Source organism: Lacerta agilis, chromosome Z (genome assembly GCF_009819535.1).
Source record: "Lacerta agilis isolate rLacAgi1 chromosome Z, rLacAgi1.pri, whole genome shotgun sequence".
Classification (NCBI taxonomy): Eukaryota; Metazoa; Chordata; class Lepidosauria; order Squamata; family Lacertidae; genus Lacerta; species Lacerta agilis.
Window position 1 is genome coordinate 47,357,517 of NC_046331.1, and position 18,390 is coordinate 47,375,906.

The 18,390-nt window shown below is 47.7% G+C and overlaps 1 protein-coding gene across 1 annotated transcript in view; it reads right to left on the reverse strand.

Moving 5' to 3' along the window:
• Window positions 1-18,390, reverse strand: part of FRMPD3 (FERM and PDZ domain containing 3) — a 37,289-nt gene that overhangs the window by 12,738 nt on the left and 6,161 nt on the right. Inside the window, exons 7-13 of the mRNA XM_033138027.1 lie at window positions 4,457-4,588; window positions 3,491-3,610; window positions 3,136-3,272; window positions 2,438-2,555; window positions 2,252-2,341; window positions 1,684-1,863; window positions 981-1,110 (exon numbers count right to left, since the gene is read on the reverse strand). Of these exons, the coding sequence (XP_032993918.1) occupies window positions 981-1,110; window positions 1,684-1,863; window positions 2,252-2,341; window positions 2,438-2,555; window positions 3,136-3,272; window positions 3,491-3,610; window positions 4,457-4,588 (907 nt within the window). The remainder of the gene's footprint in view (window positions 1-980; window positions 1,111-1,683; window positions 1,864-2,251; window positions 2,342-2,437; window positions 2,556-3,135; window positions 3,273-3,490; window positions 3,611-4,456; window positions 4,589-18,390) is intronic.

The window sequence follows — 18,390 nt, forward strand, 5'->3', positions numbered from 1 at the left end:
TTCAGTTTCTTCAGCACCAGTTGTTGGATTACTGTGATGTTAAAAGGTATTGAGATCATTCTATCATTTTTGAGATTGCATCCCAGTACAGCTTTCGCCACTCTTTTGTTGACTGGGCCACTCCATTTCTTTTACGGGATTCTTGCCCACAGTAGTAGATATGATAGTCATCCGAACCGAATATCACCCATTCCAGTCCATTTTAGTTCACTGATGCCCAGGATGTCATTGTTTATTATTGCCATCTCATTTTTGACCACATCCAGCTTACCAAGGTTCATGGTTCTTACATTCCAGGTTCCTATGCAATACTTTTCTTTACAGCATTGGACTTTCCTTTCGCTTCCAGGCATATACGCAACTGAGCGACCTTTCGGCTTTGGCCCAGCCGCTTCATCAGCTCTGGATCTACTTGTACTTGTCCTCCGCTGTTCCCCAGTAGCATGTTGGATGCCTTCCGACCTGAGGGGCTCATCTTCCAGCGCCATAACTTTATCTTTGTCCATGGACAAACATAACATAACATAACATAACATAACATAACATAACATAACATAACATAACATAACATAACATAACATAACATAACATAACATAACATAACATAACATAACACAACACAACACAACACAACACCACCAACAACAAGGAGACCCGAGAATTGAGCGGTATATAAATTCAATTAATAATAATAAATTTTATTATTGTTATTATTATTGACGTATTTATTCTCAGAGGGGGAAATGTAAAAGCGTGATTGTTTTGTTGTTGTTAAGATTGTTTGTTTTGTTATTATTAAGATTGTCCCTTTTTGATGGAGAAATGTAATAGTAAATTTAATAATAATAATAATAATAATAATAATAATAATAATAATAATAATAGGGACCCAGGCTGGTTTCCTTCAATCCGGGATTTCATCCCCTCCAGAAAAATCTGGCATTTCGTCTGCATGGAATTTCCCTTGCTTGGAAACATACCTGCCTTGGTCATGGGAGGCGGTGCGACCGGGAAAAGTGTCCTCCTGGAGTTGGCCAGTAGGTGGCAATAGCCGGAAATGAGGCCAGCGAAATTGGTGGCTTCTGGCCACTCCATCAGAAGCACCAGAGGCTGGGAAGAGAAGTAGTATTGGAATCATAGAATCATAAAGTATTGATCTTTATTATTATTGGAATAATAGGACCATACAATATTCTAGTCCATTACTATATTTTATTATTCTCATCATAACAAAAACTGAATATTATTTAGATGAAAATTCTGATTTAAATGAAAATTCTGATTTAAATAAAAAAATCTGATCTTAAATGAAAAATAATCTGTTTAAATCATAAAATTCTGATTTAATTCAAAATCTGAATTAAATCAAAATAATCCGATATAAATCAAAAGAATCTGCTTTAAAATCTGTTCAAAATAAAAAAAATCTGATTCTTTGAATAAAAAAACTGATTTAAATAGAAAAATGATTTAAATCAAAAAACGTGATTTAAATTAAAAAAAACCAATTTATATCGAAAATGTGATTTTAATAAAAATGTGATTTAAATAAAAACAACCAAATTTAAAAATTAAATATCTGATTTAAATTTTTTAAAAATCTGATTTAAATTTTTTAAAAATCTGATTTAAAATATTTAAAAAAGAAAATACGAGCAACGGGCTGGCCCCCAGGCTGCCTACCTTGGCATCCACAATGCCGGTTTCCACCCTTGCCACACCCGGATTCTCCCGGAAGAGTTGGACTCTGCTGATCTGGCTGAATTCGCACAGGACCGTTGTCAGGTTGGTTCGGAGGTCAATGACATGGCTCACGCCGTGGCGGGGGCCCACCAGGAGGGTGGGAGCCGCATCCTGGCCGTCCTATGAGAGTCAGAGTAGTAAAACTCAGATCCAGAACCCAGAATACAGACCCAGAACTGGGAACTGGAACCCAGAGCCCATAACCAGAATTCAAGCCTGGAACCCTAGCCGAACTGAACTGGAAACCAGAACCAGGAAACGGAAAACAAAATCCAGAACCTGGAACCAGAATCCAGGAACAGGAACTGAACCAGAAACCAGAACCAGAATCCAAGCTGGGAGCGCTAACCGATCTTAACTGGAAACCGGAACCAGGAACTGGAACCCGGAACCGGAACCCAGAGTATGAGCCCGTAACCCGTAACTAGGAAACGGGAAATGGAACCTGGCACCAAAATCTGAGCCCGGAACCTGAAACACAAAACAAACCAGAACCTGGAACCCCTACCATCCCGACGGTCTGGAAGATGACACCGGAGAAGGTGGGCAGCCGGTCGAGGAGGCGCAGGTACTGGAGCTTGGCCCGGGTGGGGGAGACCTGCGAGGAGAGAATCGGGGCCCCCCTGGGGTCATCCAGCCTGACCCTGGGCTCGAGGCGGGGTTTAGGGTCCCACCCCAGGAGTTAGTGTCTCACCTGGGTGCCGCGCCGCTGGTGCGCCTTCAGCTGCTGGGAGAGTGACCGGCGCAGGAGCTTGTCCTTGGTGGCCGGCAACAGAGAGGGAGGCAAGAAGGGCTCCAGACCCCACTCCTTCCTGGGGAGAAAGAGGAAATGCACACACTTCAACTACTTCCTTCCTTCCTGCCTTTCTTCCTGCCTACCTTTCTCTGTCCTTCCTTCCTTCCTTCCTCCCTTTCTCCATTCTTCCTTCCTTCCATTTCCTCGCTCCCTCATTCCTTTCTCCTTCCTTCCTTTGTCCCTCCTTCCCTTTCTTTGTTCTTCCTTCCCTGATTCCTCCATTTGTTCATTCCTTCATTCCTCCCTCCCTTTCTCTGCCCTCCCTCCCTCCCTCATTTCCCCTGTCCCTCCCTCCCTCCTTTTTTCTGTTTTTCCTTCTTTGTTTTCCTTGTTTCCTCCCCCCTTCCTTCCTTTCTCCTCCCACCCTCCCTTCTTAAGGAAGGAAACAAAGAAGAACAGAGAAATGGAGGGAGGGACGGAAAAAAGAAGGAAGAAAGAAAGAACAAAGAAAGGGAAGGAAGGAGGAAGGAAGGAAGGAAGGAAGGAAGGAAGGAAGGAAGGAAGGAAAGAAGGAAGGAAGGAAAGAAGGAAGGACGGTTGGCCATCCTGGGTGCGGGAACAAGGTTTGGTCAGGGTTCCCCCCGGAACTCACTCACTCGACTTTTCTGAGTGCCACCTTGTGGCTGGGACGGGTAGCAGAGACCGTGATGTAGATGTGGAGCGCCGTCAGGACCAGGAGCGACTCCGGATCGGGGTCGGCGCCAAACCGCTCCCGGATGACATCATTGCGACTCTGGAGAGGGAAGAGGTATTTCCTAGTGGTTAGAGCAAGGGGCTGGGAAGACTAGTGAGCTGGAACTAGTGCTTACCCACAGCAAAAGAATAATAATAATAAATTTATACCCCACCCATTTGAGGGGCAGTGAGGACCACTAGTTGGAGCAGCTGGGTAAAAGGAAGGAAGGATTGGTTCCCTCTAACCACACATTCACACACCCCCCCCCCACTGACCTGGATGTAGAGATATTCGAAGGCGGCGGCGTCTCGCCGCAACAGCTCAGCGGGGTCTTTGGGGTAGAAGCTAACCCGAAAAAGGCACCGCATGCCTTGGTAGTGGGTCCGTTGAACGACCTGGGGGGAGGAAGCAGAGCTCTGGCAAGGGGGGTGGGATAGATGACCCCGGGGTCCTTGTGGACCATCCTTGTGGGATTTGGGAGAAAAGGAGGGAGGGACAAAGTAAAGAAAGAAGTAGAGAGAGGGAGGGAGGAAGGAAAGAAGGAGGGAAGGGAGGGAGGGAGGGAGGGCAGAAAAAGGGAGGGAGGAAAAAGGTAGGGAGGAAGGAAGGACAGAAGGGAGGGAGGAAGGAAGACAGAAAGGAAGGAAGGAAGGACAGAGAAAGGGAGGGAGGGAAGAAGGAAGGGAGGGAGGGAGGAATGAGAGGGAGAGGGACAAGAAGGAAAGAAGGAGGGAAAGAAAGGAGGGAGGGAGGGAGGAAGGAAGGACAGAGAAAGAGAGGGAGGGAAGAATGTAGGAAGGTAGGTAGGAAGGAAGGATGGGAGGGAGGGAGGGAGGGAGGGGGAGAGGGACAAAGGAAGGAAAGAAGGAGGGAAAGAAGGGAGGGAGGAAAGAATGTAGGTAGGAAGGAAGGTAGGAAGGAAGGAAGGATGGGAGAGAGGAAGGGAGGATGGAAGGAAGGGAGGGTGGGAGGGAAGAAGGGAGGACAGAAAAAGGGAGAGAGGAAAGAAGGAACGAAGGAACGAAGGAAGGAAGGAAGGAAGGAAGGAAGGGAGGGAGGGAGGGAGGACAGAAAAAGGGAGGGAAGTAGGAAGGAAGGAAGGAAGGAAGGAAGGAAGGAAGGAAGGAAGGGAGGGGAGGGAGGGAGGGAGGGAGGGAGGAGGAGGAAGGAAGGAAGGAAGGGAGGGAGGATTTCAGAGCTCTGGTAGATGGGTTGGACTAGATGACTCCCTCCCGACTCACATGGGCCAAAGGCTGCTTCTCCTGGAGGAGGAGAAACTGGTGGCTCCGCTCAGGACTGCGGTATTCCAAGACGAGGGAAAAATGCTCGATCCGCCGCAGGGAAAGGCGATCCTGGAGGGTTGTCATCACGTCCTGAGAGAGGAGCATTTTTGGAGGAGAAGGAGGAGGAGGAAGAAGAAGAAGAAGAAGAAGAAGAAGAAGAAGAAGAAGAAGAAGAAGAAGAAGAAGAAGAATTTTTGACAGAAATTAGAAGAAGGCCTGAACCCAGAGGGAGGCCCTCTGGGAAAGACATCGCATTTTCTGTGTCCCCCCCCCCATTTTTTCTTAAATTCATTTTTGTTCTTTTTGTTTGCTTGCTTGGCTCCCTGTTCTTTTTTCTTTTCCTTTCTTCTTTAATTAAAGAAATAATAATAATTAGAAGAAATATTTTATTTTAATATTTTTTCATCTCATCTCATCTTATTTAATTTTTTTATTTTTGCTTCCTATTATCAGTATCATTACTATTATTTTATTCCTTCCTTTCTCTCTTCTCTTTTTCCTTTCCCTTCCCCCTTTTTATCTCTGTGTGTGTATTTCTTAAATTTAATAATAATTTCATATTAATATTACCACCTCCATCATCTATTATTATTAAAAAATTTATATACATAAAACTCGCCCCTCTTTCTTATACCTCCATCCTCCTTTTTCTATTCCACCCTGATTATGGGACCAAGACAGCTTTGATTGCGCTAATAGATCTCCGTAGACAGCTGGATCGAGGCGGTTCGGCCCTGCTGATTCTTTTAGATTTGTCAGCAGCCTTCGATATGGTCGACCACGATCTTTTGGACCACCGCCTTGCCAACGTGGGGATTCAGGGCACAGTCAGACTATGGCTGCGCTCCTTTATCTCAGGTTGGGGACAGAGAGTGGCGCTAGGGAGGGAGTTGTCGCCGTGACACTCCTTGGTGTGTGGAGTTCCGCAGGGCGCAATCCTTTCCCCGATGCTTTTTAATATCTTTATGCGCCCTCTCGCCCAGATTGTCCGGAGTTTCGGGCTGGGCTGTCATCAATATGCTGATGACACCCAGCTTTATCTGTTGATGGATGGCTGCCCTGACTCGGTCCTGGACACACTGACCAGGTGCTTGGAGGCTGTGGCTGCATGGATTTGTGGGAGCCGGTTGAAGTTAAATCCTTCGAAGACAGAGGACCTCTGGCTGGGTCGGGACGACATGGGGTTGGGAGGCCAGCTCCCATCTCTTGCGGGGGCCCAATTAGTGCCAGCGCCTTCTGTCAGGAGTTTGGGTGTAACCTTTGACGCCTCTCTTTCCATGGAGGCGCAGGTTGCAGCCACAGCAAAGGTGGCATTTTTCCATCTCCGCCGTATTAAGCAGTTGGCCCCCTACCTCTCTCGCCATGATCTGGCCACAGTGATCCATGCGACGGTCACCTCCAGACTTGATTATTGTAACTCGCTCTACGCGGGGCTGCCCCTGAAGCTGACCCAGAAACTTGAGCGGGTGCAGAATGCCGCGGCGAGGCTCCTTACCGGGTCTTTGCCGCGGGACCATATTCATCCAGTGGTCTACCAGCTGCACTGGCTCCCGGTGGAGTACAGGGTCAGGTTTAAGGTGCTGGTTTTGACCTTTAAAGCCCTAGTACCTAAGGGACCGCCTCTCCTGGTTTGTCCCGTGTAGGACCTTAAGGTCCCGAGCAACAGAGATGCTAGGTTGGCCTCAACTAAGGCCAGGGCTTTCTCAGTATTGGCACCGACTTGGTGGAACAGTCTAGCACAAGAGACCAGGGCCCTGCAGGATTTGGCATCTTTCCGCAGGGCCTGCAAGACGGAGCTGTTCCACCTGGCCTTTGGGTTATTATTGGTTTCTGTTTGATAGTTATGCTTCATTCTTTTATTGGTGGGCTATTTGAAAATGAGACTGCAGTTTTAATTTTGAATTTTGAAATTTGTATTTTAATCTGTATTTTAAATTGATTGTTTTTATGTTTTTGCTGTGATTTTAATTAGTGTTAGCTTCCCTGAGCCCAGTTTTTGGCTGGGAAGGGCGGGGTATAAATAAAAATTCATTATTATTATTATTATTATTATTATTATTATTATTAACAAAACAGTCTTTATTTATCCTCTCCTTATTCTTACCTTCCATCCCACTTTTTACTTCCCACCCTCACCTTTGTTCTCTAGCCCCCTTTTCTTTCCCTCTCTCCTTTTCTTCTCCTTTCTTTTCCTTCCTAAATCAAACCCCCCTTCTTTAGTCTGTTTGTCAGCCTGTCTTCGAGGGGGGAGCCTCTTCTCCCCCCCACCCCTTAAAACAAAACCTTTCCCTTATAGTAGCCACAGCTCCCTCTCATCTCTGCCTGCTAACCCCCCCCTTCTATGAACTGTCTGTCTGTTGGTCTATCCACTTGTCTATTTATCTGCTCCCTGATCTGGCGCCACCCCTGAGGCGAATACGGAAATCGCAGAGAAGTTCTTAAAACACAACCAAGAAGTGACACAAATGGCCACCTTACCCAAACGCTGTGTAAAAGCCACCAATCAATGCCTGCCCAGCAAAACAACTCAGCAACACCCAAGAACCACCAGCGCCACAACTCCTAACCACAACACTGTTGTTGTTCAGTCGTTCAGTCGTGTCCGACTCTTCGTGACCCCATGGACCAGAGCACGCCAGGCACGCCTATCCTTCACTGCCTCTCACAGTTTGGCCAAACTCATGTTAGTAGCTTCGAGAACACTGTCCAACCATCTCATCCTCTGTCGTCCCCTTCTCCCTGTGCCCTCCATCTTTCCCAACATCAGGGTCTTTTCTAGGGAGTCTTCTCTTCTCATGAGGTGGCCAAAGTACTGGAGCCTCAACTTCAGGATCTGTCCTTCTAGTGAGCACTCAGGGCTGATTTCTTTGAGAATGGATAGGTTTGATCTTCTTGCAGTCCATGGGACTCTCAAGAGTCTCCTCCAGCACCATAATTCAAAAGCATCAATTCTTCGGCGATCAGCCTTCTTTATGGTCCAGCTCTCACTTCCGTACATTACTACTGGGAAAACCATAGCATACGGACCTTTGTCGGCAAGGTGATGTCTTTGCTTTTTAAGATGCTGTCTAGGTTTGTCATTGCTTTTCTCCCAAGAAGCAGGTGTCTTCTAATTTCGTGACTGCTGTCACCATCTGCAGTGATCATGGAACCCAAGAAAGTGAAATCTCTCACTGCCTCCATTTCTTCCCCTTCTATTTGCCAGGAGGTGATGGGACCAGTGGCCATGATCTTAGTTTTTTGATGTTGAGCTTCAGACCATATTTTGCGCTCTCCTCTTTCACCCTCATTAAAAGGTTCTTTAATTCCTCCTCACTTTCTGCCATCAAGGTAGTATCATCAGCATATCTGAGGTTGTTGATATTTTTTCCGGCAATCTTAATTCCGGTTTGGGATTCATCCAGTCCAGCCTTTCGCATGATGAATTCTGCATTAAATAAGCAGGGAGACAATATACAGCCTTGTCGTACTCCTTTCCCAATTTTGAACCAATCAGTTGTTCCATATCCAGTTCTAACTGTAGCTTCTTGTCCCACATAGAGATTTCTCAGGAGACAAATGAGGTGATCCGGCACTCCCATTTCTTTAAGAACTTGCCATAGTTTGCTGTGGTCGACACAGTCAAATGCTTTTGCGTAGTCAATGAAGCAGAAGTAGATTTTTTCTGGAACTCTCTAGCTTTCTCCATAATCCAGCGCATGTTTGCAATTTGGTCTCTGGTTCCTCTGCCCCTTCGAAATCCAGCTTGCACTTCTGGGAGCTCTCGGTTCACATACTGCTTAAGCCTGCCTTGTAGAATTTTAAGCATAACCACAACACACCGTACTCCAAGCAGACCTCAAACAAAAACCATCAGGGAAATTGAGGTGACATGACACCAACTAAGGAGATAGCAAACAAAACTAAAACCGCAACACCCCTTCAAGATGTTGACTGCCCAGTAACACTACGAGATACGATGGAAATGGAAGCAAGACGAAAAGCAACACTGGAGGCCACAGTGGAGACCGCAGTGGCTCCCCTGAAGGTACTAATCAACTATCTAAACTCCAAACTGGAAGCTCTACAGAACAAGAACCAAATGCAAGAAACACAAGTATAAAAAAGAAACTGAACGAACTGGAAACAGAAAACACAGAAATGAGAATCAAACAAGCAGACCTTGAAGATCACAGTAGACGCTGAACATCCGCTTCTGCAACTTTCCTGAAAATGCAGAGGGGAACAATCCAACAGACCTAATTGTAAGCTGGCTGAAAAATACAATCCCAAGCCTGACACTTGAGGCAGACGACCTGGAGAGCGCTCATGGAGCCCTAAAACCTACGCCGAAATCCAATGCCACCCCAAGAGACATCATAGTGTGCTTTGCACGCTAAAAAAAAAAGGAAGAGCTATAAGAAACAACCTTCAATATGGAGGAAACACCATATTGGTCTTACAAGACCTATCTCAGGATACCCTAAACCGGAGAGATCAAGCAGAGATCAAGTACCGATGGGGCTTCCCCTTCTGCCTCATCATAATAACCAACACAACACAACACAACACAACACAACACATGGCTACCAACATACCTGAGGCTCTACCCTTCACCGGAATGGCAACAGACAGACTCACCAAGTGACAGCCACGATGAACACGACGATGAAACAACAGCAAACAATTGGATGACAGTACAGAGGAAAAAGAAGCAAAAGAGGCGACACAACAACGCATACCAGTACAACCAACTACCACCATGCACAGAATCATCCCGTCGAACATACAGCACAAGACACCAGACCAAGATTAACCAAACCAACACATCACAGATGAACAACCCTACAACTACAACCACAGCTGAATGAAACAACTGGAAAGCACCTCAAACTGAAGGACTGGTGATTCTCCCCCTACCTCCCCCTCCCCCTGGCCATAAATATAGCTAACACAATCAACCCCCCCCCAACCCTGCACCTCCACATTCCTCAACACCAAACAACCCATACCTTTAGCCAGGGGCGTCGCAGGGGAGGGGCGGGGGGCCCCGGGCAGCGCCCCTGCTGGGGGTGACACACCGGGGGGCAGCCCCGCCCACTGGGCTTTTAAAAAACTTTTTTTACTTTTTAAAAATTCTTTTTAGGCTCTTTTCGGCACTGCCGGGATGGAGCCGCAGGGGCGACCAGCGAGGAGGGGTGTCACCCCCCCCTCGCTGGCCACCCCTGCAGCTCTGCCCCAGCAGCGACGAAAATAGCACCCCCCCTTCCAGCAGCGCAGCTCGGCATGGAGGCAAAGGGCGGGCCAGCAAGGTGGGGTGCCAACCCCCTCCTGGCTGGCCCGCCCCTTGCTTCTTTGCCGAGCTCTGCTGCTGGCTGGCTTGCGGAGCCGGGGCATGGAGAGGGGCCATCCCTCTCCCTGCCCCGACTTGCGCTCCGCCAAGGGAGCCTGGGCGGCGGATTCGGGAGTCTTTGCAGCCCGCAAAGACTCCCGAATCCGCCTCCCAGCACCCCTTCGTGCAGCGGCTGCTCACGCAGGCACGAGCAGCCGCGGCACGAAGGGGTGCCGCCACCGGGCGGAGGCTTCGGGAGTCTCCCGAATCCGCCGCCTGGCACCCCCAGGGGCGGGGCGTTGCGTGCGTCATGACGCACGCATGCACCGTAATGCCCCGCCCCCAGGGGTGCCTCTTGGCTTCCCGCCCCCGGCAGCCAAGGGGCTAAGAACGCCCCTGCCTTTAGCACCCCCCTACTAAGGAAAAACAACTCCAACCTCCATAACACAACCCACAACCAGGCTAAAATCTGATACCTAGCCAACACAATGGTGGCACCAGAGTGTACACCAACACCCCCACCCTAACATACCAATGATGTTGCTATTAACATTGGTAACATTGCTTCTGAACCTTATACCTGACATTTGTGCCACAAAGACGCTTCACACTGTCTCGCTGATCACCCCCTATCGCAAACGACAAGGGGGATGGACTGTCCCTGAACATGGCCCTCCACACCAGCTGAGACCTACGACCAACCGGCTAATCGCCAAAGGGTCCAAAATACCCCAAATGAACATCTATATGACTACATATAGGAAACTCTCTACAACCTACCCCCTACTCTTTAACCCAAATCTAACTCTAACCCCACTAGCCTCCCACCCACCACACCCTAGCTCAGCACAACCCTATTGGTTCATTAAACAACACGAAGTGAGAGAAACAGGACAACCCAGAGAAGCAAGATGGCTAACTTAAAAGCAATTACATTAAACATGAGGGGGTTGGGAAACCCCATCAAAAGAAAACACATCACCTCATACATAAATACCATGGAACCACACATCACCTTCCTACAAGAAATACACAACCCACCCAAAGGGGAAAAACTCCTCAACGACCCCCCCGCTTCAGTCAACAATGGGAGGCAAATGGCTCAGGAAAGGCCCGCGGAGTAGCTGTGATACTCAGTAGAGACCTGAACTTTAAAGCCACAACAGTCCTAAAGGATAAAAAAGGCAAAATTAAACTGACAATTGGCCCTATATACGCCCCAAACTCGAAACAATTAGACTTCTTCCAGAGGACACTAAACAAGTTCCTCTCCTTCTCTGAAGGGGAAGCAATCCTAAGAGGTGACCTCAACCTAAATATGAAAGGCATATCCCTTAAAAACACTCACCCTACAACCCCATGGGCAACCTTTCTCAAAAAACCCCAACAACTAGGGACTCTTACAAGTTACTAAAAATGTTTTAAAAAAGCAGGGGTCTATGACATCTGGGGTGAACAAAACCCAGGAGACACCAGCCATACATTCCAATCCAGACGCCATGGTACACTGTCCAGACTGGACAGCGTCCTGCTCACATAGGGTCTGATCCCTTTAGTGGAATCAACAAGCATAGGTAACATCAAAATCACAGATCACGCCCCAGTAGAAGTCACTGTTAAAATAGGGGAGGGAACGCAAACCACCCCATCATGGTCCTTAAGCCCCATCCTAACCACAAGCAAACAAATTTGAGAGTCTCACAAAAACTCTCCAAAACTACTTAAAGGAAAATGATATAAACAATATAACAAGCCCTCTCTTATGGGACGCAATGAAAGCGGTCACCAGAGGAGCTTGCATAAAAGAGAAAGCACTCCTTAAAAAACAAATCTCTTCAAAAATTAACAAAATAGAACAAGACATCACCGCCCTCTCATCACGCTACAAACAAACAGGATCCAAAAAACTTCTTCAATATATAGAACAAAAAAGAAGACAAATAGACTCCCTAGAAATCAACAAAACAATGATCAATATTTTATATTATAAACAGCGCTTCTATGAATGTGGAGGGGGAAACTCCAGATTATTAGCAAATAGATGTAGGGGGAAAAGCACTCAAAACAAGAATACACTGCATAACCAAAAAAGATGGCAACATAACATTCTCCCCCAAAGAAATAACTTCAGAATTTGCAGAATTCTACGCCAATCTATACACCTCCCATAACCCATCTGAGAAGGAAATCAGAAAATTCCTAGCAGGAATGACCATGGCTACCTTAACCGATGAGGAACAGGAATTCATGGACAGTCCTATCACCCTAGAGGAAATAGACACGGTCCTCAAAAACTTGAAACCACACAAAGCCCCAGGCCCAGACGGCTTCACAGCAGAATTCTATAAGAAATTCAAAGAACCCCTGGTGCCCTACATGACATGCCTATTTAATGACATCATGAAAGGGGGGGCCATCCCCAAAACCTGGACCCACTCAAAAATAGTCTCCATCCCAAAACCATAAAGGACAACCTCTAAGTAGAATCATACCATCCGATCTCATTAATAAACCAAGACTACAAGATATTCACATCAATCTTGGCCAACTGCCTTAAAATATTCTTATCCAAGTTAATAGCCCCAGACCAGACCGGCTTCGTCCCCGGTCGCAATATTACAGACCCCATCAGGAAACTACTGAACCTGATCGAAAACAGCAAGGCAACTAAACTCCCACTGACAATTATGTCCCTAAACATCCTCAAAGCCTTTGATTGCTAAGAGTGGAAATACTAACATAGAGTGGAAGTACTAACTAGCATGAATTTTGGCCCCAACTTCCTATAAATCCTCAAATATACTCCTGTTATAAAAATTAGGTTCAACCCCAGAAGGGAGTCCACGAACCCGGGGAAGAGCCTTAGTAGGGCTCCCCTCCTCTCAAGAGCACTTATGAATAAAATAGAGACAATACAGAATCTCCCAAAGCAAGGTGGTAGCCCTTTATTAGAACTGCTGCAGCAGGGTGTTTTTGCAAGCAAAAGAGCTCGAACAAAGGCGCGCAAGCTCCTATATAGATTTTTGAAATTGCCCCCCCTCCAGCTCAAGACCACCCCTCCATACATTAGAATTACATCACAAATTGGGAGGGTCTGGTAGGTAACAGTGATCTGAGCATCTTGGACCCTGCCCCCATGTCTCCTCTCGCCCTCCACCAAAAACTCATCAGGTGAAACAAAAGGTATTTACATTTCCCTATATCCCAGCCACCTCATGAGAAGAGAAGAATCCCTAGAAAAGACCCTGATGTTGGGAAAGATGGAGGGCACAAGGAGAAGGGGACGACAGGGGATGAGATGGTTGGACAGTGTTCTTGAAGCTACTAACATGAGTTTGGCCAAACTGCGAGAGGCAGTGAAGGATAGGCGTGCCTGGCGTACTCTGGTCCATGGGGTCACGAAGAGTCGGACACGACTGAACGACTGAACAACAACAACATATCCCAGCCAAGTTAATCACACCCTTTTGTCTGACACAGGTATCAGGATGCCAGAGATTATCACTCAGGCAGAGGGCTGCTGAGTAGCTGGAGGGCAACCCCCACCCCTTTGTTCCTGAGACAAAGAAATACTTGGGTCAGTTGGGAGTCAAAATGGAGTGAGGCCTGTCCTCCTGTGCTGCTTTTCAGACATGTGGCCTTATTTGTTTTGGTACATTAATAACAATTATATAAATAAAATACCTTAAAATTCTTACAACACTCCCAAGCCTCAGCAAAATGCAGAATTAACAATACGGACTCAAACACCATAGCAATCCAAAGAGGCACAAAACAAGGATGCCCACTGTCTCCCTATTTATCCTGGCTCTGGAACCCCTAGCAATCCAAATCCGAGCAGCCACAGACATCAAGGGGGTGGAAATAAAAGGCAGAACCTATAAATTAGGGCTTTTTGCAGACGACCTAATGGTCATAACCCCAGACCCCTTGAACACAGCAACCTCCCTAATCAGAGAACTCAACAGATTTGCAACGGTGTCGGGACTACAAGTAAATTTTGCAAAACGGATGCCATGTACTTCAACACCCCTCCTCACATCCAAAGAGAACTCACTAATACCACCAAGATAAAACTCTGTCACACCAAGTTCAGATATCTAGGAGTACAAATAACCAAAAACCTGAATAAATTATACCTCCACAACACTTAACCATGTTCAAAGCATGGAAAACAGAAACAGGCAAACTATCCTCAACCCCATCCCCATCCTGGCCTACCACCCATTATTCCACCATGCAGCACAAAACCTCCAAATAAAAACCTGGCAATCCAAAGGCCTATATCGCCTAATAGACTTTTATAAAAATAACAAACCTTTGTCAACACAAGAAATACAGGACAAACTAGAAGACACCCAAATGCCCTGGTTAACACAACACCAATTACATGCCCTCTTAAAACAACCCAGCAGTAAAATCAGCAGCAACTAGACCCCTGGCAACCTTCGAAAACCTCATCCTAATGACAAAGGGACACAGCAAAGGGATGGTATCCAGAATATACAAACTACTAAAAAATCCCACAAACTCCCTAGACGCAATCAAAAAACAATGGGAAGACGACACAGGATATGAAATCAACCCCACCCAATGGACCAGAATGTGGTCTAAACCCCCCTTTAAATCCATATAAATGAAAAGAAAAGAATCATCCTGAAACTAAGCTACAGGTGGTACCTAACACCAAGAAAATTAGCGCTAATACGCCCTGAAACCTCACCAAAATGCTGGAGAGGGTGCACCACCACAGGCACATACCTCCACATGTGGTGGGAGTGCCCCAAAATCCAACTATTCTGAACAACAACCATACGAGAAATATGTAAGATAACCAGTTTATTTAGTGTATCTGAAGAAGTGTGCATGCACACGAAAGCTCATACCAAGAACAAACTCAGTTGGTCTCTAAGGTGCTACTGGAAAGAATTTTCTATTTTGTTTTGACTATGGCAGACCAACACGGCTACCCACCTGTAACCAAGCAAGTGCTAGAAATCACCCCAGAATTGGTCTTACTAATTTTGTGTTTGTAATTTTTATCATTTTTGGTTTTTTATTGTTTTTTGTTAGATTGTTTTCTGTATAGGTTTTTAATTTGATTTTAAGGGGAGGGGTCAGGGCTGCCTGGGAGTGCACCCCAGCCAACAAAATGGCTGGGGAAAGTTCCACCGGTGGGGGGGATACACTGGGATGACCGATCTCAGTGATCACGGGTAGGAGGAGGAGTTACGCTAAGACCAGACCATGTCATTACTGAGGAGGCAGGCTTAGTTGTTGTTTGAGGACTATCCCTGCCTCTGGGCATGGTCTTGACCAGACAGATACTGGAATCAGCAAGGGATACCCACACGACCTGAAGGTGCTGCTGTGCAATGCCAGGTCAATTATCCATAAGACCACTGCCATCCATGACTTGATCGTGGATGGAGGACTTGACCTGGCATGTGTAACAGAGACCTGGGTGGACAAAGCAGATAGGCCTGTTCTTGCCGCTCCTTGTCCACCAGGTTTCTCTTACGCACAGCAACCCAGGCCTTGTGCTGTGATTTTTAGGAAGTCATTAGTTTGCACCAGGCATCCTATTGGGAAGACCCAGTTCTCAGAGTGCATGTTCTGGAAGTTGGGCAATAGGGGCAGTACAGGATTCCTTTTGGTGTACCGACCTCCCCGCTGCACCAAGGATTCCCTGCCCGAGCTGCTTCAGGTTGTGGCCGATGTGCTCCTGGAGACACCTAGCTTGGTTGTCTTAGGGGATTTTAACATCCATGCCGACACGACCTTACAAGGGGCTGCTCGGGACTTCGTGGAAAGCATGGCCTCCATGGGGCTGTCCCTGAATAAGTTTGGCCCAATTCATAGACGCGGACATGCCTTAGACCTGGTGTTTAGCTCTATGTATGTTGGTGATCTGACACTAAGTAAAAGCGAAACAAAAGAAGTGCCATGGTCAGATCACTTCCTGGTGCAGCTGGACTTCTCCACGACCCTTCCCCTCTGCTGGGATGTGGGACGGATTCGGATGGTCCGCCCCTGCTACCTAATGGATCCAATTGGCTTCCAGAGAGTGATAGGGGATGTTTTATCCCATGTTGGTGGCCTTTCAGCAGATTCCCTGGTGGCCCGCTGGAATGTGGAGTTAAACAGGGCTATTGACTGTCTGGCTCCAAAGCGCCCTCTCTGATTGCATGGAGCCCGGACAGCCCCGTGGTTTTATCCAGAGCTGAGGGCGATGAAACAGTCGCTGAGACGGCTAGAGCACTGGTGGCGGAAAACTCATTCTGAATCACAGACATGGGCTACAGCTCAACTTCAAGCCTACCAAGTGGCAATGGCGACGGCGAAGAGGACCTTCTTCACCGTTGCTATTGCATCTGCAGAAAACAGCAGCAGGAGACTCTTCCAGGTGGTTCGCAATCTATCAGAATCACCTTCATCATCGGGGCCTGGTAGGGACCCCAAGATCTCATGCAATGCTTTTGCAAAGTTTTTTGCAGATAAAGTTGCTCAGATTCAGAAGGAGGTAGACTCCACCTTGGGAGCAGGGCCGGGGCGGGAGAGTGCTGGAGTACTGTCTAGTCAAGTTGCGTGGGATCAATTCCAATCTGTTACCTCCAAGGATGTGGACAGGCTGTTTGGATGAGTGAAACTGACCACCTGTCTCCTTGATACTTGCCCATCCTGGCTAATAAAAGCGAGCCAGGAAGGGCTGGGCGATGGGCTCCGTGGGGTGGAGAATGCTTCCCTCTGCGAGGGAATCTTCCCAGACCCGCTGAAAGAGGCGGTCTTTAAACAGCTTCTTAAAAAAAACATCTTTAGACCCGGCCAATATGGCCAACTTTCGCCCAGTCTCGAATCTACCATTCTTGGGCAAGGTGATTGAGTGGGTGGTTGCTGAACAACTCCAAGTACGCCTGGAGGATGCAGACCATTTGGATCCCTTCCTATCGGGATTCAGGCCTCATCATGGGACTGAAACTGCCTTGGTTGCACTGGTCGATGATCTCCGGCGGGCTAGGGACAAAGATGAGAGCTGTTTCCTAGTTCTGCTGGATCTCAGCAGCCTTTGACACCTTTGATCATAACATCCTTCTGTACCGTCTAGAGCAGTGTTCCCCAACCTTGGGCCTCCAGATGTTTTTGGACTACAACTCCCATCATCCCTAGCTAGCAAGAGCAGTGGTCAGGGATGATGGGAATTGTAGTCTGAAAACAGCTGGAGGCCCAAGGTTGGGGAACACTGGTCTAGAGGAGTTGGGAGCTGGGGGCACTGTTATACAGTGGTTCCGCTCCTTCCTCCTGGGCTGTGTTCAGAAAGCGGTGTTGGGGGATGAGTGTTCAGACCCCTGGGCTCTCACTTGTGGGGTGCCTCAGGATTCCGTCCTCTCTCTCATGCTTTTTAATATCTATATGAAGCTGCTGGGAGAGATCATTAGGGGGTTTGGGCTGGGTGTTCATCAGTATGCAGATGACACCCAGCTCTACCTCTTTTTCAAATCAGAACCAGTGAAGGCGGTGAAGGTCCTGTGTGAGTGCCTGGAGGCGGTTGGAAGATGGATGGCGGCTAACAGATTGAGGTTGAATCCTGACAAGACGGAAGTACTGTTTTTGGGGGACAGGGGACGAGTGGGTGTGGGGGACTCCCTTGTCCTGAATGGGGTAACTGTGCCCCTGAAGGACCAGGTGTGTAGCCTGGGAGTCATTTTGGACTCACAGCTGTCCATGGAGGCGCAGGTTAATTCTGTTTCCAGGGTGGTTGTCTACCAGCTCCATCTGGCATGCAGACTGAGACCCTACCTGCCCTCAGACGGTCTCTCCAGAGTGGTACATGCTCTGGTTATCTCCCGCTTGGACTACTGCAATGTGCTCTACGTGGAGCTACCTTTGAAGGTGACCCAGAAACTGCAATTAATCCAGAATGCAGCAGCTAGACTGGTGACTGGGAGTGGCTACTGGGACCACATAATACCAGTCCTGAGAGATCTACATTGGCTCCCAGTACGTTTCCGAGCACAATTCAAAGTGTTGGTGCTGACCTTTAAAGCCCTAAACAGCCTCTATCCTGTATACCTGAAGGAGTGTCTCCACCCCCATCATTCAGCCCGGACACTGAGATCCAGCGCCGAGGGCCTTCTGGCGGTTCCCTCACCGCGAGAAGCAAAGCTACGGGGAACAAGGCAGAGCGCCTTCTTGGTAGTGGTGCCCGCTCTGTGGAACGCCCTCCCATCTCATGTCAAAAGATAAAACAACTACCTTACATTCAGAAGACATCAGAATGTATCCTAATATCTGTTGGAAGCTGCCCAGTGTGGCTGGGGAAACCCAGCCAGATGGGTGGGGTACAAATAATAAATTATTACTATTGTTGTTGTTGTTGTTGTTAGACCCAGGTGGCCACAGAGCCTAGGGCTTGCCAATCAGAACGTTGGCGGTTCGAATCCCCATGACGGGGTGAGCTCCTGTTGCTCAGTCTCAGCTCCTGCCCACCTAGCAGTTCGAAAGCACGTCAAAGTGCAAGTAGATAAATAGGGACCGCTCCGGCAGGAAGGTAAACGCCGTTTCTGTGCGCTGCTCTGGTTCA